At 41.7% G+C, this 22,638-nt stretch overlaps 1 protein-coding gene across 4 annotated transcripts in view; it reads left to right on the forward strand.

The window, feature by feature from the left end:
* Positions 1-8,867, forward strand: part of B3gnt5 (UDP-GlcNAc:betaGal beta-1,3-N-acetylglucosaminyltransferase 5) — an 18,819-nt gene extending 9,952 nt beyond the window's left edge. For 3 of the 4 annotated variants that reach the window (XM_029559187.1, XM_008824166.3, XM_029559188.1), the window contains one exon: positions 6,307-8,867. In XM_029559187.1, coding sequence (XP_029415047.1) covers positions 6,602-7,732 — 1,131 coding nt within the window. In that variant the 5' untranslated portion in view covers positions 6,307-6,601 and the 3' untranslated portion in view covers positions 7,733-8,867. The remainder of the gene's footprint in view (positions 1-6,306) is intronic. The other variant, XM_029559189.1, reaches the window with a different exon arrangement.
* The last annotated feature ends 13,771 nt before the right edge of the window (positions 8,868-22,638 follow it).

Raw genomic sequence — 22,638 nt, forward strand, 5'->3', positions numbered from 1 at the left:
GTTATGTATATGTATGCTCTTATGATATTATGTTGGCCCCTTTAATCTTTGGTTATACTTCCCTTTTGGGTGTTTAATTTCAATTTTTAGAAAGAATTAATTTTTAGAAAGAATTAATACAAGGACTACTCCATCTTGGTCCCCCCCCCCCTTGCCATCCTGGTCTTCCTGTCAGTACCACCATGTGTTATCATTCACCAAGGTACGTAGATTGTGACATGGCAGGTGGGATGAGGAAGAAGCAGGCAGCAGGTGATGTGCTCACAGTGAGGGAACAGGCCTGGGCATGGTTAGTGAGGGAGGGAGTGTGAGGGTGATGACCTAGCACTGAGTGCAATGCACAGCAAGCTGGGGCGATTTGTGGCGTTGCTGCCTCTGCCTATGACATTTCTCCTGCAGCCCTAAGGGCAAGTGTTATAGGAGTAGCCCAGTAGTGATCTGGGGTCTGGGATGTTGGGATAGATGTACCAGACTCAGAGACAGGGTAGCAATTCTGCCTTTGAGATTGGGAACCAGGAGAGGAAGAACAGGGGGCTGGGGGCAGAGATTCTAGGTGGGTAGAGAGCCTGGTTCTACAGAGTGAATGTCCTTGAATTTCAAGAAAATAATTCCAAGTGAAGGTCTATAAATGGCTTTTTTGCTAGTAAGTTATCTTCAGCATGTGAGAGGTAATATAATTAAAATGGTACGCATATCATTTAAGTCAGGTTTCCTTAGACTTATGAGAGGTAGATATCTGTTAAATAAGATCCAGAAATGCAGTTTCTCTAAAGACTAGATGTCTGTGCTGTGGCAAAAATGAGAAACAGTGTTCAGAAAACATGGACAGAATCAACATTATACAATTTGAAACCAAGATTGTCTGGTTTTGCCTGGTTGATACTGCTCAACCCTGGGGTTTGAGACTCAGTGTCACTGCTTGCCTTGGAAGCCCTGTAGGCCTGAGTCGTCTGAGGCCTCTCCTGTAGCTTCGGGCATAGCTCTGTTTGATCACTGTCTGTTGTCTCCACCTAAAGCTCTAGGACAAAAACTTGCTTTTATTGTTTACCCACTACCTACTTGTTAACCGCATCTTAATTTTCTAATGCATTAGCCCTTCAGCATAGCTCCTTTGTTGGTTGTCTCCTCCTGTTTTTCTCCTTACCCCTTTTGATTTTCCCAGGTCTTTCTGATTATCTTACCCCCTGGAGAACTCACCATATTCATAAAAGGATCCATCTTCCTGTTCTGCTTGCCACCCATTCTTCAGTCCTGTTCTGACTGTACCTTTCTGTCTCTCTAACCTCAGCCTCAATCCACATCTAAGAACAAATATAACCCCCTCCCTCCCACTTCAGTAAGCCCATTTTCCTTCCTGTCAGTAATACCCCAAATTGCACTTCACTCCTCCCCTTTCCTCTTCATCCCAGTCACTCATCTACCTCACTACCTTAGGGACTCTTCTGTGGTGCCTGCCACTGGTGCCGTCCGAAGGAATTATGAAAGTACCTTATCCTGTGTACGCTGGAACTGTATTTTTCTGTGGAAACAGAGAATCTTACCTCAAGCAGACTATAAATGCTTTGAGATTGAAGACTGAAAAATACTATGCCGTGCTTTCCACCGTGCCTGCCTCACACAGCTCATACTCACATCCTTGTAGGGTTAGCTGGAACAATATAGGCAGGAGTTATTTAACTTGAACTGCAGCCCTCACCAGCTTGATTAAAGCTTCAGTGTTTCCATCAGGTTTTGCATTTTTGAGAATTATAAAAGTAAACTCAACAAATGAAGGAGTTGACAGCTAGGGTGAAGTATTAAAAATTGGGAGTTATTATAGAGAAAATTGTACCTTTTAGACCCACTAACTGTAGGTTTTGGGAGAATTTAAACAGCTCTTCTGTCTAAATAAATATTTTTTGAGTAACTGAGGGGCACAGCCCCAGAATAGAAAGTATTTGCGGTGGTGTCTGCCACCTTTTCCGATGTACTCCTTTAAAAATTATGTTTTAAGTTTTAATAGATGTGTGTGTGTGTGTGTGTGTGTGTGCATGTGCATGCACGCTCTCAGGCTAGAAGACATCAGATCTTGGAGCTAGAGTAACAGGAAGTTGTGAACTTCCCCATTTGGGTTCTGGGAACTGAACTCAGGTCCTCCTCAAGAGCAGCAAGCATTCTCAACCACTAAGTATCTCTCCAGCGCGTGATGTGCTATTTTTCTTCGTCATTTTTCTGATTACTTTTATTAGAGAACATAATGCTAAGGACAATAGTTCCTTTCTTTCAAATAGAAACAAACTCAGTTGTAGCCAAACGCTTGCCTGTCTCCCTCTAACTGTTCCTTCCAGTGCTCTGTTTCATGTCTTCAGTAAACTCCAAGATCACCTCTAATTTTTATTTCCCATCAGTAATATTACATCGATATTCACCTCTAATATGCATATTAAGTCACCAAAGTCAGTGGAGTGAGGATTTCCAGAGATTGCATAGTATGTCTGGCCCCAAGCAGAGGTGACCCTTCTTCCTGGTTTGTTTCCTTGGCCACTGAGGCATGCTCAGGCACACAAAGGAAGGTACACCCTAGGAGCGCTCTGTTGTGAACGGTTGCTGAGCTTTATATTTGTTTCTTGCTTCCTATAAGGCCCCACATTTTATTCCACCGGATGACCCAGCAACCCTGCCAACACTGCAGAGTAAGCTGAAGGATGCTCTTGAAAGCAGCTTTAAGGTGCTGTGAGATACCACAGAGAAGCTGGAGCACCAGTTGTATGCACATGCTGTCCAGCATCAGGGAAGAGCTGGGACCAGCATCATTTGCTATCAGTGGGATTTGATTTTTGTGTGTGTACATAGTGATTCAACAATTGATAAGTGGGAGAAATCTCATGTTGGGACCTTAAGTAATATCCTGAAATAAGTAGTGTAGGTTGCTGGCTTTATGACAGGTTCTTTATCACTTTTTAGGAAACATTTTGATTTATTGAAGTCCACTTGGAATAGCTGAAAAATGTAGGAAAATAAGGTAAATTCATAGACTTAGGGGGAGTAAAATGGTTATTATGGGTCAGTCTTAGCAGCAGCAGCAACAACATAATGCCCTGGTGAGTCATAGCCCAGATTCATTGTAGGGACCTTTGGTGAGCCAGGCACACATTTGGATGCTGGAGGAGTAGGCTCATGGGCTGATATATCAGTCTCAGGTTTATAAACAGTAGGAATGTACAAAGGTGCACTAGAGCTTGCTAAGCATACTACTCAGAGGTGGGAAACTGGCTATGGTTACATTCTTAGACTTCAAAGGTTACTATATTAGTTAATTTTCTTATTGCTGACAAAATCAACTTAATCAATTTTGAGGGTGTTGTCCCATCATGTCAGGGAAGTCATGGATACCAGACCGTGAGACAGCTGCCCACAGTGCATCAGCTCAGACAGCAGAAAAATGAACGCTGGTCCTCTGCTTGGCGTTTTTAAAAAAGATTTTATTCAATGTGTATGAATGTTTTGCCTGCATCTATGTAAGTACACTGTGAACATGCCTGCTGACTGAGAAGGCCAGAAGAGGGCATTGGATTTCTTGGAACTGGAAGTAAAGGCAGGTGTTAGCTGCTATGAGGGTGCCAGGAACTGAACCCAGGTCCTCTGCAAGAGCATCCAGTGCTCTAAACCAGCCTCTTACTCTCTTTTATGCAATGGAGGAATTCTAGAGCATGCAATGGTGCTGCCCATATTCAGCGTGGCTCTTCCCTCCTCGGTTCACCCAATATAAAATTCTCTCACAGACAGGTTTGTCTCCTAGGTGATTCTGCATCCTGTCAAGTTGACAATCTATATTAACTATCACATTTACCAACCTCTCTGTTCTCTTCCTAGGGCCTTTTGGAGTAGAAACTGCAGATTTATTTCAACTGAAAATTTTCTTAGAATTTTTAAATGTTGCCACATTCTGTCATCAAGAAATCTATCTTTTAACCCAAGCATGGTGGCACACACCTTTAATCCTAGCACTCAGGAGGCAGAGGCAGGTGGACCTCTGTTAGTTTGAGGCCAGCCTGGTCTACATAGTGAGTTCTAGTCTAGCTGGGGCTGCAGGGAGACCCTATCTCAAAAAAGACAGAAAAAAAAATCTCTTTTAAGTCTCCAGGTTCTTTAAGTTACATTGTAGAGGGTGCAAAATGCCCTTGCTTTTAGCTTTCACAGACAATTTTTACCTGATCACTGTAGAAACAAAGGAAGCGGCCCCTGAATAAAAGTGGTTTCTGCAGTTTAGGCAGAAACCAACATCAGAAACTAATATTTCCTGTTTTGTTTTGTTTCTCACCCTCATCTAGAGCATCCAATGCAAGCCTATCAAAAGCGGAGAGGGAGACATTGCCATACTGATTTTTCCTTTAGAACAGGGCTTTCAGTCTTTTTAAAATCAAGCCTTCTATCTAATGCATTAACATTACATCCTTGAATGCATACAACATAAGACTCACACATACTACTTTCTGTATAGTGTGCCTTTTTTCCCTTTTGCTGATTGTGGTTTACTAAGCAGTGCTTGTAGTTTTAAAATCTATACCCTAAGACACAAAGTGCCAACTATAACTGTGAACAAGATCTCAGTGGGGCTTGCTTTTCGCACATTGCTCATGACCAGCTCTTCCAATAGCCTCTAACTAGGAGTAATCATGGGGATGGGAAGCACAGCAGAGTCGAAAAGCTCTGAGGTCATGAAGGCAGTATCACAGCTGAAGTCAGACTCCTTCTGCAGGGCCTCAGTGTGCATTTGAACTTCGATTAAGAAATCAAGGGTAGAAGCACACGATGACAAGTCTCTGGCCACAAAACAGGACCTGTGTCCTGGGGCTTATAATGCTGTCTTGCAATCATCTCTCCCTCCCAATCCTAGTTAAATCCCAGGAGACAGATGTGCCACTCCTGAATGGGAAAGGGACCACCCACCTTTCTTTCGTGGTGAGCATTAGGAACAGGGACCTTGAGGAGCAGAGGTGCTGTCTCCTATTCGTGGCAAAAAGGGTTATTATATGAGATAGACAGCCATGACGTGGAACTCATCTACTGTGGCACCTGCTGGTCCTGACAGCCAGTCCTTCCCCAGGAAACTAACACTTTGAGTGAACGGTAGCCCACTGTTGGCATGGTTCTTGGTACCAGGATTTATTTAGTCAGTGTCTAATTCATGTACAGAGTAGAACCTCTATACATTGTGCTTTAAAAAAAGCTGCAATACAGAGTACAAGAAGGAGCTATATCAGTACAAATAAGAAATATTTGGCAGACTAGGGAAACTACAGTTCAAGCTTCCTGCTGAAGGATGCCTGTAAGACTTAGAATAAGCACACTTCATGCTGTCAGAGAATTGGGGCAGCCAGTCCACTGCACTGCTCCGGACAAAAAGCAGGGTGCATGAAACTAGGCTTCTGTCTTTGCAGCTAGGAATTTTGATATTGTCCAATAGTGTGATGGGATAGCAAGAGAGGTTGAGCCAAAAGGGTCCAGGATGCCATGCTAACTTATAATCTAGGCTTCATCTTGTCACTAACTGGCAGACAGATCTAAAGAGGTTTGAAGAGTTCATTTGGTCTCATGATTATGTCTGTTTTGAAAAGCTCACTCTGACTAAAGTGTCTGGTAAGGACATTATTGGGTCTGTGCCTTAGTCTGGGTAAGTGATGATGATTCTAGGGTGAAAAGAGAATGAGAAGTGTCTCCTGGGATTAAGTAACTGAAGGTGGAAGTTGAGGAACAAGTGGATTTACAGACTTCTGGTGTAAATAAATGGAGAATATTTAGACACAAATAAACTGAAGGTGGAGACAATAGGTGTCAGGATGGAAGACAGAGAATGTGTTCAAAATAGCTAGAGGACCCTATATATTGGGTAAATTTTGTCTTCCTCTTTTTATTCACATATTTATGATTGCTTTGATAAAGACTGAGTTTAGTGGTACGATCCTGGTTTGTTAGAGTTCAGGGTTAGATGCATGAAACAGTACAGCTAAACAGTAAACTGGCTGGCCCCTGGCTGTTGTTCACATTCCCAAACCCACACATAGGGCTTGGTGGCACATCCTGTTACTTCCCAGTTTAGAACATGTTAAATCTAGGTCCAAATGATTTTTCCCTGTCCTGTATTTCTCTTTTAAAAAGTTTCACAGACATATTCCTCTTACTAAATACTAATGCCTTAAATACTCTTTTCGGGGATCAATCAGACAATGTTTGGTTTGAGGAATTAGGAGTGATCTTGTGTGTGTGTGTGTGTGTGTGTGTGTGTGTAAAACCCAGTAATCCATTCACGTGTTCCTCTTTCGGTAGATCACAGTTCATGTTCACGGAAAGAGCCACGTGGTGTAGCTGTATGAAGCTGTGCACAGAATTTGATGAAGAATGCCAGGCTGGAAGAACTTCGATGTGCCAGTGCCCTCCTATAGTGTGTTCTGTTCTTTTGCAATCCCAGGGAAGATGGTGTTAGAGAAGAATATTGTGTGAAATAAGATCTTTTCTCATTTTGTATGACCAACATGTATTAATACAGACATCTCTTCTACAGAATACAAAGTTCTATAGTTTTGAAGAAGCAAGCTCCCATTTATAACAGACCTAAGTGGACATGAGAATGTTTGTTAGTGGCAGGAGAGTCAAAAGATGGCAGTTTTTTCAGTTATTTGCCACTTGTTTTATATTAAGCTTCATGGTTTTTTGGGGACCACTCGAAAATTCTATTGTGAACCACATGAAGTCCTACTCTTACAGATACCTCATAAACAGCTATGACTTTGTGAATGATTCCCTTTCTCTTAAGCACAGTTCAGAGCAGTCCCACTACCCGTACTTGATTAATCACAAAGAGAAGTGTCAAGCTCAAGATGTCCTCCTTTTATTGTTTGTGAAGACTGCTCCTGAAAACTATGACCGGCGTTCTATAATCAGAAAGACTTGGGGTAACGAGAAGTATGTTCAGTCTCAACTTAACGCCAACATCAAAACCCTTTTTGCCTTAGGAACTCCGGGTCCACTGAAGGGAGAACTGCAAAACAAACTGATTAGGGAAGATCGGGTATACAATGATATAATCCAGCAAGACTTCGTTGATTCTTTCTACAATCTTACTTTAAAATTACTTCTTCAGTTCAGCTGGGCAAATACCTTCTGTCCACATGCCAAATTCCTGATGACTGCTGATGATGATATATTTATTCACATGCCAAATCTTATTGACTACCTTCAAGATTTGGAACAGATTGGCGTTCGAGACTTTTGGATTGGTCGTGTTCATCGTGGTGCCCCTCCTATTAGGGATAAAAGCAGCAAGTACTATGTCTCCCCTAACGTGTACCAGTGGCCAGCTTACCCTGACTACACTGCTGGTGCTGCCTACGTCATCTCCGGCGATGTGGCTTCCAAAGTCTATGAGGCATCACAGACACTGAATTCTAGTCTTTACATAGATGATGTGTTCATGGGCCTCTGTGCCAATAAAATGGGGATAGTGCCACAGGAGCATGTGTTTTTCTCTGGTGAAGGAAAGGCTCCTTATCACCCTTGCATCTATGAAAAGATGATGACCTCCCATGGACATGTACAAGACCTTCAGGACCTCTGGAAGGAGGCTACAGATGCTAAAGTGAAAAATACTTCCAAAGGTTTCTTTGGTCAGATATACTGCAGGTTAGTTAAGATAGTTCTCCTTTGCAGACTGACCTATAGGGATACGTATCCTTGCAGGGCTGCATTTGCCTAATAGTACTTGAATACTACAGTGTGTTCACTGTCACTGAGCCAAACTTGGATGGAAAATCTCTAAATGTTTGCCTATAACCTAAGTAAGCTGAATTGAGAGACAAAGAGATAAAACCCAGGGCATCGATATATTTCCGTGATTACAGAAACTATTCAATGTGACATCTAATTCATAGCTTATATTCATTACCGGGAATTCATATTTTAAAAAGATTTACATTAAGAGCAAAACTAAAGCAAAATTCAAGTTCTCATTTAATGTCACCTATATGTTTGAGGTGTGGAAAACTGTTGAGAAGCTGGTGTCAAAATGATGGCTGTGGAAAATAACAAGCAAATGTTTAATTTAGCATTTCTAAGAAATTAATATATTTTTAGAACAGGTATTCCAGTTTATTTTTATTAAAGAGCACTTGGAGGTGGTGGAAGCAGGCGGCATAGGAGAAAATACACAAATCTTACTCTGACGAGGAATATAGGAAAATGTCTACAATTTCACTATAAACAGTTAAATCACTTAATGGTGACACTCTAGCTATTTATCTAGATAATGTTAGCATTATTTAAAATATGTTTGTATATTGTTCTCAAAGTTTAATGTGAAATTTGAGGAAAGTCGTTACCTTGACTCTACCTGGTACTTTATGTGGGTCTTCTCTCCTAAAATTATAACTCCGTGTTGCCCATGGGTCCTTCTCTGGAGAGAAATCATTGTCAATTCTAAGCTGATTTTAATTTAATGAATTATTCAGTTGGTTGTAGAATATTAAATACTGATCTGTGTTTAAGGTAATTGTTTGAATACTGTTACATAATGAAACATAATAATGGAAGAGACTTCGAAAGGAAGGAGAGCCAGAGATGTAACTCAGAACATCAAAAAGAAAAAGGAAATCAAAAACTTCTTTCCCTTAGCTTGTAAAATATTATGTTGATGTCAGAATTGTTGAACTCACAGCTAAAATCAGCTCACAGCTTACCAGCAGGATCTCACAGACCGTGGCATTTCGTTCCCTGTATACAGTTTCTGAGCTTTGAATCTGCTCTAATATCTAAAACAATTCATTCCTTGGCTATTGGTTTATCTTTTAAATATTTCAGACTTGGAAGCAGAATAAAAGTGGTAGAGAAATGGACACAATGAGCTTGAAAGCATTTATAAAGCGGCATGTTCTTTGTAGTCGGAGATCTGGCAAATCTAATGACGTAAATGGCATTTATTTTACAAAGCAAGATAAAAATGTGGCTATGATGCTAACAGTAAACCCTATAGAAAGGACTAAGCGATGTTTATTGCTAGGGAGATTTTATGAAGGCCAAATGACTTCAGCAAAAGCAATTGAATTGATTATACAACCTTTGAGAGGCACCTATTTGGAGAAACTCAGCGATCTTGTAAGAGCATGTTGGAAATACACGAAACCAAACTAAAAAAGATTTCTCAGAATACACAACTGAATGATGACACTTGTGATTTTTAGCAGATAGATTTTTTTTAAAATCTGTTTACAAAAATCTTTTGTTAATGTTTCTGTTTTGAAATTCAAGGCTTGTTTACATTGCTTAGGTAATTTCTTACTTTCAGCTGATCTAAGATAGTTACTTTTAGGGTAGACTTGGTTTTACATCATGCAGCTCAAATTTTCTGATCAACTTAAAAAAACTATGAAGAACAAAAGGGTAGCTTGACAAAGCAGTTTTATAGTTATGTTTTATCTGTTTATTCTTTAATAACTGTTTGCTTTGGGGTTATGTACCCCTGTGTGTCTATACTTGGAACTGTTACAATTTGTCATTGGCTGGAAAATACCTGTACCTTTCTCTCTATTGAAGTGATCTTGTTTACATCAATGCTTCTGTGAAACACTTATTTATTTGTTTGATAGAGCTCTCTTGAACTGTGTTTCTCTTTTTTATTTTTGCTTAGAATAGACTGGAATAGGTTTGATTTAAAGGAAATATGAAGGTACTTCCTATTTTTAGAAGGAAGTTGCTAGATGACAGCTTCACAGACTTAAAGACCTGAAAAGTATTTGTAATAGAACTGTTTGAACCTTTTTAAAAGGAAAGGAGAAAACTTTTGGTGCTCCAATGAAGATGAAATATAAAATAAGAAGGGAAAAATGACCCATTGCCCTGGGTGGTCACATGAGCAAAGGATGCTGTACACAGCATTGTTGCTAAAAACTTTTTACCTCTTGGTTGGTTTGTATCTTTTTTCCAACTATTGATTTTTTTTTTCTACCAAAATGCTAAATATCTGTATTATTTGGGTTTTACTCTTGTATGGCAAAATAATTAGAGGGTCTAAAAAGACTATGATTTCCAATAAATAGCCTAACATTGTCAGCAGATGTGCAGTTTAACTCCTGTGTGGACATAATTTTGTTTATAACCACTTCTGTGTGATGTTAGGTGTATTCTATACCATAGTCCTGTTCAAGTTCAGACCACTGCTGTCCTCAACATAGAGGGTTGCGTGTCCTGATTATGGAGCTAAGATGGGTCTGTTTTTGTGTTTGTGGGGAAATGTTGCTTACTAATTTGTTCAGAAAGGGATGAAATAAAGAAGTCATAATGCCTTAATATACCATTTAAAGAAGTTAGACATCATTCATTAGCTGAGTAAAAATAGATTCAAAACTTGTTCTCATCACTTAATGTCAGGAATATTCTTGTAGCCTACTTTGGTATGTTGGGTTCTTTTTAATATTTGAGCATACTGTGCACTCAACTGTTTTTTCACCTATGCAAATCTTGGTATAGAATAATGATTCAGTCTATATTTTTTGTTGTTACTGTTGTTTTGGGTTTTAGTTTGGATGGGTATTTTTATTTTATTTATTTATTTTGGGGTTGTTTTGTTTTGTTTTGTTTTTTGAGACAGGGTCTCCATGTAGCCCCAGCTGGCTGGAACTTGCTGTGTAAACCAGGCTGGCTTCAATCTCCCAGAGATCTGCCTACCTCTGCCTCCCAAGTGCTGAGATCAAAGGCATATACCACCAAGCCCAGCCTTAATATGTATGGTTTGTAAAATTTGGGAGCATCTGAATTGCTTGGATATTAGAGAACTTTGTGCTTGCCATGCAGGGTTGGGATATTTGAAGTTGGAACTAAAATGATAATTGTTCACTTGGAAGAATTTATTAACTTAAAGTCTAGTTCTGGAGTTTACTTGGACATGATGGCTACCTTGAGAATAGGCCCTGAGATCTCTGGATGTGCGCTTCTCCATTCTGCATGGTAAGGAGTGTTTTTAGATGTCTTCCTGACTGTACCTTCCAGTCAGTTGTATGCTCTGTAGCAGGACAAGATTTAACCATCTATCGCTACAGTGTTCCTTTGCTCTGTAACACCTCAGAGGCTCTGTGCTGCTTCCAACTGGGAATCAAAATTCTTCCACCCTGTTTTCTAAACCTGTGTGATCTTCCTTTCCTTGAGCCCCTATAGCTTGGCTTTTCCCACTACTACCATTATCTACCACAAGTCTCTTTACTGTTCCTTGCTGATGTTGACTTCCTTTGCCAGAAACACTTATTTCTGCTCTGCCTGTTGAAATCTTGGAAATCCTTTGTTCCTTAATTAAACATCTGCCTTCAAATATGTACTTCGTTGCATAGATATTTCCTGAGGCAGGAAAACAGTAAAGGAAGAAATTCCAAAGATGAACATGCAAAAGGTAACAGCAAGGGAAAGACTGGCAGCCCACAGTCCACCACAGCTTCATTCAGCCAAAGGAGCAGGCTCTGAGAAGCCTGGGAAATTATCATATATATATGAGAGGTGACTGCTGTGTTAATGACAGCCCTTCCCTCCTTGTGAAACCAGGCCACAGCAGAAGATGCCACAGCTCCAGCCTCCTCAGTATCTCCCCTTTAATAAACCGTCTCCTTTCCTATAACTATCTATGTGTCTCTGATCAATTCATTGTAAAGAGGCAAAACCTAGAAACAGTGTCTGCCCTCCAGACTCATCCATGCCTGTGACATACCTACTCATTGTTCCATTTGCTTTTTTCTTACCTATAATATAAATTCTGATAGGAGAGACTCTGTAATCACTTAGTGTTCAAAAATCTTTTTTTCTAAATATTATAAGGAAATGTTATTCTGGCAAGACATTCAACTGTGAAGAGATTACCTATTCAGAGTCCTTAATGGACACTTTCTAATATCAGTGTTTTGCTTGTAGTACTTAAAAGTTTACTAATTATTCAATAAAATCTGAATGCTTCTCTGCCAAACATGCTGTGCCTATCAACTTAAGCTCCAACAACTTTTTATCAGTTATATGTTCAAAATCAAATCCAGAATATTAAGAATAAGGAAATATACTAAATGGTACAGCAAAGATTGGTCATCATAAAGGCTTTAGGATGATAGAACAAAACAGTCAGACTCTTCAGTCATGAATTTGCCTTATTTTGCCTTTTCTTAGTCTTTCACAAGGACATAAGATAATTTTGTTTGAACATAACACATTTTTGTTTTATTGTAAAATTTTCCAAATAATGGTCTAGTGTAAATAAAATAAATTATCAACTACCTAAACACATTTATCCAAGACTTTTGCAATTATAAAAGTAGCTATAGGTTTTGTAATAGAAAAATTCCCAAAGATGAATTCATTATGGCAAACAACAGAGCATGCCATTGCCAAGTAGTGCTTTTTTGAGAACATGCCATGTGTGATGTGTGCATGTAGTATGCATGAATGGTGTGTGTGTGTGTGTGTGTGTGTGTGTGTGTGTGTGTGTGTGTGTGTGTGTGTTGTGGCAGGGACCTTCCCAGAACAGAGAAGGCAATGCAGGATGGTTTGTGCCTGAGTACATGTATACAGCTCTGCCTGCCACAAACCTGTAGTATACGGCATCCAATCAGATGATGTTCCCATGTAAGGGAGACAAATGGACAATAATGATATAAATGGCAAGACCTTAACTATAATCGGAGCTCTGTGTTTTGGATATGAATCTGATGAGCTAAGCGCTGGCATAAACTACTTCCTAGAAGAAAAGCCTTGGTGTCTCCACACAAAACACCTACAACTGTGTGTAAGTGCAGACATGGGGCACACACATGGAGATCAGAGGACAATCTTTAGTGTTGTTCCATGTCTTCCCCTATGCTTGAGATAGCGTGTCGTCATTCATCACTACATAAACCAGGCTAGCTAGCCCATGAGCTTCTGTGGATTCCTCTCTCTGCCTTCCACTTTGCCTTAGGTATGATGGGATTACAGACACCTGCTACAGCACCCAGCTTTACATGGGCTCTGGGGATTTAAACTCCAGTCTTCACATTTGCACAGCAAGAGCTTTATCCACTGAGCAAGCTCTACAGGCCCAGGGACTCTTTTTACTATAACAGTTATGAGCCCCCGCCTATTTTTGCTTGAATATAGCTTAAAGTGGATGAATATAAAATAATTTATACTTCTAAGGACAGGCCATTTTTGGAAGCCTGCTAAGATCCCAGACCCTGAGGATAGGAGCCAAATGGTGTGGGTAGAAATGTGACTACCACTAGACTAAGCTTGTGTTGGGGATTTCATAGCTAAGAGATTATGTGTTTATTGTTTGCTCTTAATGAATTTCTCCTTACATTTGTGGTCTTTACCTCCCTAATGTAGGATTTCTGAGGTATATGCCATTCATATACCAGTCACTAAAAATAGCATTAAATTGTGTAAATTATGTCTTTGGGGGAACTAAGTACCTTTAAAAATGTTAACAATAATTTGATCAATATCAACATCAGTTAGATTTAATGTTCTCTTGATACTGCATTAAAAATATTAAACAGGGTCTTTTGGAGTTTGGTTTTAAGTTTTTATTTTTTAGTTCTACTTGTTGCTTTAGTGAGATGTTTGTTTTGTTCTTGGACATATAACAAAGGTTGCTATATAAATACTGTGGCTTTTATTTGGGAAAGAAGGGATGCCATGTAAACCAGATGACACACCCCACATATACCCCATGGATCTGCCCTCTTACTTGCTGGGAAAAAGGTCTTTTCTGTTAAGTTGCTCTGGCTCAAGTCCCCCCCCCCAACCCCCACTGTGACTCCCTTTAAGTATTCTGAGGTGAAAGAAATCTTCATGAGAGTTTATCATTTGGCAGCCTCTTAATCTAGTTTGTTTCCAGTAATTTCTGTTTGGTTTTGAGTTTGTTTTTCACCTTGAGCATCATGGCAGCTTTCCCATCCTGCTCCTTTTTTCTATATTCTACCCCACACACTGCTTTCACCCAGCTCCCTCCACCTCCCAACTTCATGTCCCCTTTTGCTAAGTAATAAAGCATTGAGTCTAACTAGTGCTGTCCATATGCTCATGGGTGTGGCACCAGCAACAGGGGCATGGGCAGTCTACTAGCAGCCACATCCCCAAAGACTGACTCTCCCTCCCTCAGCAGCTGTCAATTCCCAATAGCTGCTGAGCAGTGGCAGGGGCCTCAGGAGCCATTCCCTATCCGTGCTGCAATCTTGGTTGGTTTGATCTTATGTAAGTAACCACAGCTGCTGCAAGTTCATGTTTGCAACAGCCCTCCAGAACTTAGCACTTTCCAGCTCTCCTCATGCTCTGGCTCTTACACTGTTTCCACTCCGTCTTCCATGGTGTTTCCTAAGCCGTGGGTTGGGGAGGCTGATACAGATGAGCCATCCATGACTACGCACTCAGAATCACATATTCTTAGCACTTTGACAAGCTATGAATCTGCGCATTAATCACCACCCACTTCAAGAAGAAGCTTCTCTGACCACAGCTGAGAGCAGCACACACTATGGGTATAAACACAAATGTTTAAAAGCAAATTGACAATAGGAACATTTAGCAATACAACAGTAGGTTTCCCCCTAGAGTCTATGATTTCTCCAGAAAAGAACTTTTGATGGGATTTACAATACCAGACGTGAGAGTCCTCTTGTGGAACAAGCCTCAAACCCAAACAGAAAACAGTTCGTTACCCCCTTCACCCTGTTGTACCAGTGTGAATATCTTTCAGTGTCTAGCCCTGAGTAAGACTACTGCTGTCTTCTGTCCTCCAGCAGCCTGCATAGCACATTCCAGCACTATGACACCTAGCCAGCAGGCAGAGAGTTTTCTGGTCAACTCAAGATTGATTTCTCTGTGTCCTGTAACCAGTGTGTAGTGTCTTCAGCCACAGGGCCTTACCATATAGTTATGATGGGCAACAAAAGGCAATGGCAATAGCCTGTGTTGCACCAGGTGCCTCTGGGTCCTTCCGGACAACTCACAGGGAGGTATCTTCTGCCTGGCACTGAGATTTTCATTTAATGACTCCTGTCTTCTGAGAACAGCATTGTCCACCCACGCAGGGCACCTCTGCTCAAACTCCTGCATTTTTAAGGTGATTTTTTAAATTAGCTTACACACTAGTGAGTTTCTATAAGGCTTCATACATCCTTAGTTGTGGCTAGCCCATCCCCTAGACCCTCTTCTCTCCCATTCCCCATCCCCATCTCTGCTTAAACCTTGAACCCCTAGTATCCCTGCTCCTCATTATTCCATGTCATATGTTCTATCCCCTCTAATTATATTTTTTACTTTTGATCTTGCATAGGTTGTGATATAGCTTTTCCATACTCTTGATTTTGGCTAACTCTTCCCCTTCTGCTTATTTCCCCATCTCCCTATGTCCCCCTCCATGCTTGACCTTTATGCCCCTAGTGTTCTCCTTTACTTTCATTTTAGCAATATTTTACTATCTCCCCCTCTCTCAATGTGTCGATACACAATGGTCCATTTCTAGTTTTCTGGCTTCCAAGTTAAACTCCATGTTAAACACACTAAATAAAAGATTTGAAGATACAATCCACATGTGAAAGAGGATGTGCAAAAAGATGTCATTTTTATTTACACCTGAGTAATATTCCATTGTATATCCGTGCAGTTCCCTTATCCATCCATCAGTTGATGGACATCTGGGTTGATTCCGTTTCCTGCCTATTGTGAATGGAACAGCCATGAACATGGATGAGCCGGTCTGTGTAGCATGTACCCTTGGGTATATGCTCAGGAGCGGTATATCTGGATTACATGGTAGTTCTATTTCTAGTGTGTTTGTTTGTTTGTTTGTTTGTTTGTTTGTTTGTTTCTGGGAAACCAGAGTTTACCAGGGCTTACTTATGGAGCAATGGGTGAGGGTTTACTTACAGGAATGTGGGTACTCCCCTCCTAAGGCCACTCTAAAAAGTCTTCATCCAAGCATGGATCCTAATTTCTCCATAGCCACACAAAATGGCGAGAGAGCCTCCCCACAGGTTCCTCAGTTTATATACCTTTAGCCCCTCCTCCTTGTGAAACTAGGGCCAACTAGTTGGTTGGGAGGTGTGGCTGACTCTGCTTCTCCTTTCTTGTAGAGCGTAACAGTCAAGTTTAACTGATGATCCTAGGCAAGCAGGTGCAACCAGACTTAGGAAGAAGGCACCTGTCCATGATCTCTCTTTCAGAGAGCAGCTCTATGCAACACTCCATCCCTCCTTCTGGCTCTTACATTCTTTCCCCGTCCTCTACCACAAAATCCCCGAGCCTTGGAGGGGGTGGCATAGATGTGGGACAATCTTCCTCCACTGTGGTGAGATACTGAACCTTTGACTTCACTATGGAAACCAGGCTGGCCTCCATCTCACAGAGATCCACCTGCCTCTGCTTCCCTAGTGCTGGGATTACAGGTGTGTGCCACCATGGCTGGCTACATTGAACACTTTTTTAAAGTAATCGCTTGTATTTCCTCAAGAACTTTCTAACTTAAATGTATGTATAAAATTCTCAATAATTTCTTTTAAGTTAAAAAAAAAAAAAAAGAACTTCCTGTTCAGTTCTGCCAGGCATGGTGGCATACGACTTTAGTCCCGTGGTGTTTTTTATTTTTGGTGTATAGTTCTTTGTGTATTCTAGACTCTAATCCTCTGTCTGATGGTACAATGGTTGGCTTCATACCTGGAAGAGGGAACCTCAATTGGGCAATTTGACTGGCTTATGGACATGTTTCTAAGGGATTTTCCTGATTATTGAGTGATGTGGGAGAACCTAGGCCTGTGTGAGTGGTGCCACCCCTGGGCAGTTAAAAGCAGGCTGAGCACAGGCAAGAGTAGCAAGCCAGTTAACAATGTTCCTTCATGTTTCAGTTTCTCCCTCCAGGTTTCTGCCTTGAGCTCCTGCTCTGGCTCCCCTCCATGATGGTCAGTGATTTTTGGTCAGTGTTTTATCACAGCAATAGAGGAGCAAACTAGGATAGATGGCTGTCCAGCATTCTGTAGGCTCCATTCTGTAGGCCTCTTCAGTCAATTAAACTGAATTTCCTTTGCTGTGCAGAATTTTTTTAGTTTCTTGGGATTCCATTTGTTTGCTGTTGGTTTTATTTTTTGCACCACTGGAGTCCTATTAAGAAAGCTTGTACCTGTGCCTGTAAGTTGAAGTACACTTCTTTTTCTTCTACCAGTTTCATGGTATTCCAAATACTTGGAGCCTGTGGGGGACCTTCATTCAAACCACCATAAGGATCTAATGTCATATTTAGAAAAGGGTATGAAGAAGAAAAAGGGAAATTATGCTTTTCTGAAGAATTCAGAAAAGTGAGAAGACTTACAGACTACATGAGTGTGGCTGATCCAGAAGCTCTCTGCTGAGAGGCAGGATTCCAGGCAAGAAAAGTTCACTACCTCATTAACACACCAGGTATTCCGCCCATCTGTTTAGCATAATTTAAGGTGAGCCTGCCTTCCCAGGGGTGGTTCTATCACCAGGTGATTGACCAGTGAGACCGGAAGGTGGATCTTCCAACAGATAGACTAGGGATTTTATAGTCCTGACCAGTTAAACTTATGGGGCTATTTGCTACTGTAACACCTCCATGGCCTGTGTTCAAGCCCCTGCATCCAGGTTCCCACTCTGAGTTCCTACCTTGGGCTCCCTGATGAACTGTGACCTGGGAGATGTAAGCCTTATAAACCCTTTCCTCCCCAAGTTGGTATTGGTCAGAGTGTTTTGTCACAGCAATGGAGAAACAAACTACAACAGTAATTGGGGTCAGAGAGTGGGCTGTTGACTGTGAAGAACCTGACCATGTGAGGTTTTGAAAAATGTGGAAGACTTTGGGAAGTTTGGGCTAGAAAAGTGGTTGACTGCTGTAACAGGCCATTCTAGTAGGTGCCTGGAAGAAATTAGTGCTGAGAACCATGTAGCTCCAGAGGGAAATAAGGACTTAAGCAGCAATTGGGATACTTTGACAGAGTCTGACTGAAGTCTGTCCACAGCCGAACAGCTGGCCTGAGGCTAAGTTGAAAAGCAATGGACTAACTTCTCTAGAGGAAGAAATTTCAAGACAGCCTAATTTAGAAATGGTGGTGTAGTTGTTAAGGGTGAATATTATGCAGATCTACAGTGAACAAGAGTAAATGGAGCAGAAAGAAATACAGGATGTACAGTTTGGATTGTAAAAGAGCACTGGGAAGATAAATGTTGGAGCCTTGGCATGTGCAGGAGGAGAGCTCTTTGATAGGAGATTAGAGAAATTAAGAAGAGGCTTAGAGATTTGCACTTGAACAATGGAGAGAGTGCCTCCAGGTCAAGACCACATCCAGCAAAGCCTCCAAGTTGTGGAAAGAAAATGCTACAGGGGCCACCTTCTAAAATGGATAAAGCAGGCTGGGGTCCATCCCAAACCTGTAGACAATCTTGGCAGTGTCATTCACCTTGTGCTGGCTTTAGAGGCATAAAAATGCAAAAGTGAAGGGCTCATCAGTTCTTCCTCCACAGTTTCAGAGAGCCGCCAAGGCCAGGCAGTGTGCAAACAGGGGTACCCCTGCATAAAGAAGGCCCCAATAGGCCATTGTGTGAAGCTGTGAAGGTGAAGCCTGGTTGGCAATGGAGACCCCAAGAAGATATTTGTGATGCCAGAGCTATGAAGACCTGCATATAGGGATTGGTACCAGCCCAAGAGAGAGATGTTGCATGCAGCAAAGCTGGAGAGACTGAGCCATCTAAGTCCTTTGGAAGGAAAGTCCCAGAAGTCAGACATGGAGCTACTGATATGGTATTTGCCCTGTTGGTTTTTCATCTTGTTTTGGTCTTGTATTTCCTCACTATGACTCTCTTCCTCCCTTTGGAATGGTAATGTATATTCAGTTCCACTGTGTGTTGGGAGTAATTTGTCTTTTGATTTTACAGGGGCTTACAGTTAAGATTGCCCTGAGTCTCAGAAGAGACTTTAGACCGTGGACTTTTAAATAGTTTTGAGACTGGTAAAGACTATGGGGACTTTTAAGGATAGACTAAATGCATTTTTGCATTTTATATGGTCATGAGCCTCTGGGGGCCAGGGAGTGGAATGTGATGGTTTGAATGTGAATGTCCCCGATAGGCTCCAAGAATTTGGACAATTTTGTCCCTGTTTTGATGGCACTGTTTTGGGAGGTCTTAGAAGCTGTAGCTATACTAGAGGAAGCACATCACTGGGGGTGGACTTAGAAAATTCTTAAGCCTTACCAGATTTTGAGTTGCTCTCTTGCTTCCTGTGCCTGCTTGAAGATATGAGAGCTCAGCTTCTGCTCCTACTCCATCCACCTCTGCCGCCATGCCTCCCTGCCATGATGGACTCTTGCCCCTTTGGAACCATAAGCTATATAAACGCTTTCTTTTATAAGTTCCCTTGGTCATGCTGTGTCTATCACAGCAACGGAAAAGTAACCAATACAATTGCTTTTGGTGGAATCCCCATTTTAACAAGATTAATACCTGAGCATGGGAGATCTTTCCACCTTCTGGTGTTTTCCTCAGTTTTTTTCTTCATTGTCTTAAAGTTTTCATTGTTGAGGCCTTCCATTTCCTTGGTGAGGTTTTTTCCCAGGTATTTAATTTATGCTTTTGTCTCCATGTGAATGGGATTGTTTCCTTCATTTCTTTTTTCACTATGTTTGTTATTGGTATATAGGAAGGTTACTGAGCATTGTGTTTTAATTTTGTAACTTGCCATTTTTGTGTTTATCAAAGGTCTCTTATGTATAGAATCATATTATCTGTAAATAGGGATACTGTTTTTTTTTTGTTTGTATCCCTTTTATTTCCTCCTCTTGTCTTATTACTCTAGCTAATGTTGCAAACATTGTATTGCATAGGAATGGAGAGAGTGGTCTTGTTCCTGATCTAAATGGGAGTACTTTGAGTTTTTCTCCATTTAGCTAGATGTTGGCTATAAGTTTCTTTTTTAAAAAAATATTTTTTTATGTGTATGAGTGTATTGCCTGCATGAACGTAAGTGCATCTATGTCATGCAATGCCTGCGGAGATCAGAAGAGAGTATCAGATTCCAGTAGAACTGGAATTATGGACTGTTGATAGATGCCGTGTGGGTTTTGGGAGTCTGTAAGAGCAGCCAGTGCTCTTAACCTCTGAGCCATCTTTCCAGCCCCACCACCCCACCAAAGTTTCTTACACATATCCTTTATTATATTGAGGTATGTGTCCCCATCCCTAGCCTCTCCATGACCTTTATCATAGAGGGATAAAATGTTGTTAAAGACCTTTTCTACCTCTATTGTGATGATCATGCAGTGTTTGTATTTGACTGTATTTATGTAATAGGTAACCTTTATTGATTTGTGTATGCTGAACCACGCTTTTATCTGTGGAATAAAGCCAACTTGGTCATAATGAGTGATTTTTTTGATGTGATCTTGAATTTAGTTTGCCAGTGTTTTATTGGGAATTTTTGCACAGAGGAGATCAGTTTGTAATATTCTTTTGTTGTTGTTGCATCACTACCTTGTTTTGGTATCAGATTAATACTGAGTTCATAAAAAGTTTGGGTCTTCTTTGCTATTTCATATTATAATTTGATAGATCTAAAGTGAACACCTTAATGATGCACCTCAAGTTCTTGGATGTGGGAAGCCAGCGAGGCCAAGTCAGCCAAAGTCTTGGCTGGCTGCCAAGCCTCATGACTCCAACCCTTGGCTGGCTGCCAAGCCTCGTGACCCTCGCTTGTTTACTCCAACTCTTGCCAATGCGAGGAGCCTGATCATGTGCTGCCTGCCTGATCAGAGACATCATCAAGCATGACCCTGCTACGTGGCCCAATGAGCTGCCACTCTGCCTGCCTGCTGCGTGTGTGTGTGTGCGCGCCCTGATTGGTCCTGGCTGGGAGGAGGGCTGTTGGGAACAAACTATATAAGGACTGAAGTGCGTACTAAAGAAGAAGAAACCTGAACCTCACCCTGGTGTCTGTGTCGTCTTTCCTTGACTCTGCTGGACGGAGTCGTGGCTTGCGACAAGTGGTGGCCTGTGGTGGCCTGTACGGGGAACTCTTCAAGGCCTAAGAAAATTTAAAGGTAAGGTCCGCGGGTAGCGGTGAAGGGGTAGCGCTAGTTAGGTTCCTGGAGACAGGGACGAAGTTAGGTTCCTGGAGACAGGGATGAAGTTAGACTTAGAATAACCTTTATAAAGAATGCTCTTATAGCATGGGCCGCCTCCCTGTGGGAACTCTAGCAGTATGGACGCTGGTGAGGACATGCATTACAGACAAGACAGGGAAGTACAAGAGAGATATTGACCAGAGAGCAGGGAAGTACAAGAGAGATATTGATCAGAGAGCTCAAGCCTTAGAGGAAGTAAAGGAGGAGCTCTCTAACCGAGACCAGCAAAGTCTCCCGCAGGGGCAGGAAGGGGAGGAGGAGCTTTGTGAGGAGGAAGACTTAGATAAGGAGGAAGGGGGACCCGGAGGCCGTCCTCAGCGATTGGCTCCATAAGGAAGATTTTTGAATTTGGATACTTCCGGGCGCTCGGCCATAGACCGCTGTTCTGCGTTGCAATTGGTTTCCCAAGTTTCAGTCCTTTGGAAGGATGTCCTTACAGGAGAATGGAAGGGGCCTTCTCCAGTAATAACCGGGACTTTTGAAAGTGATACTAGAGTAAATTGCTCCAAGCTTGCACCTACTCCTGTATGTGTGGTCTCACCCTTCTTTTTCCTAGTTTCCAATACTTCTAATAATGATACTGAAACCTTGTTTTGTACCAATGACACCTGTTTCTTAACTAAATGCTGGAATGCCACCAACTTTCCAATAGCTGTTGTGGTTAGGATGCCCACCATGGTCCCATGGCCAGTAAAAGTTCTAGAAAAGGACCTGACCATGCTATTAAGACCAAGAAGAGATTTTGGCATTACTGCAGAGATCATAGCTGCCATCGCGGTCTCGGCCGCGTCCGCGGCGGTGGCCGCTGCAGCTATGGCTACTTCTGTGACTACTGCTAACACTCTTAACCAGCTGTCTTCCAGCATGGCAGTAGCCTTGGGAGTTCAAGAACACGTTAACACCCAGCTTAAAGCAGGCATTCTTATGGTAAATCAGAGAGTTGACCTATTGCAAGAACAAATTGATGTATTGGGCCAAATGATTTTCTATGATTGTATTCAGCACATGACTGGCTTGTGTATAACCTCTGTGGAGTTTGTTAACTTTTCCCGAGCAGGAAATTTATCCTGTGAGCTTGGGACCAAGCTTCAAGGAAATTGGAGCAGAGATTTTGACAGGACACTTTCTGAACTACGAGCCTCCATCGTTGCCATCAATAACACCCGAGTACAGATCGCCAAAGCTCAAGAATGGCTTGACACCTTGCAGAAGACTTTTTCAGTCCTTAAAGACTGGGGCGGGATGGCCTTCTGGGATTTTCTGTTGATCACTGTATGTGTCTGTATGATCTGGTGTATGTGTAAAATACGGTGGTGAACAGAGATGCAACAACAAATGCTTGTACAGGCTATGGCTGCACTGGAAAAGGGCGAGTCTCCCTCTGTATGGTTAACCATGCTGGACCGGTAGTCAAAGACGGGTAAGACTCCCTCATGGACATACCAACCTAAGACAGACTGCCAGCCAAGCTGCT

Source organism: Nannospalax galili, unplaced genomic scaffold, assembly GCF_000622305.1.
Source record: "Nannospalax galili isolate Female #2095 unplaced genomic scaffold, S.galili_v1.0 scaffold889, whole genome shotgun sequence".
Classification (NCBI taxonomy): Eukaryota; Metazoa; Chordata; class Mammalia; order Rodentia; family Spalacidae; genus Nannospalax; species Nannospalax galili.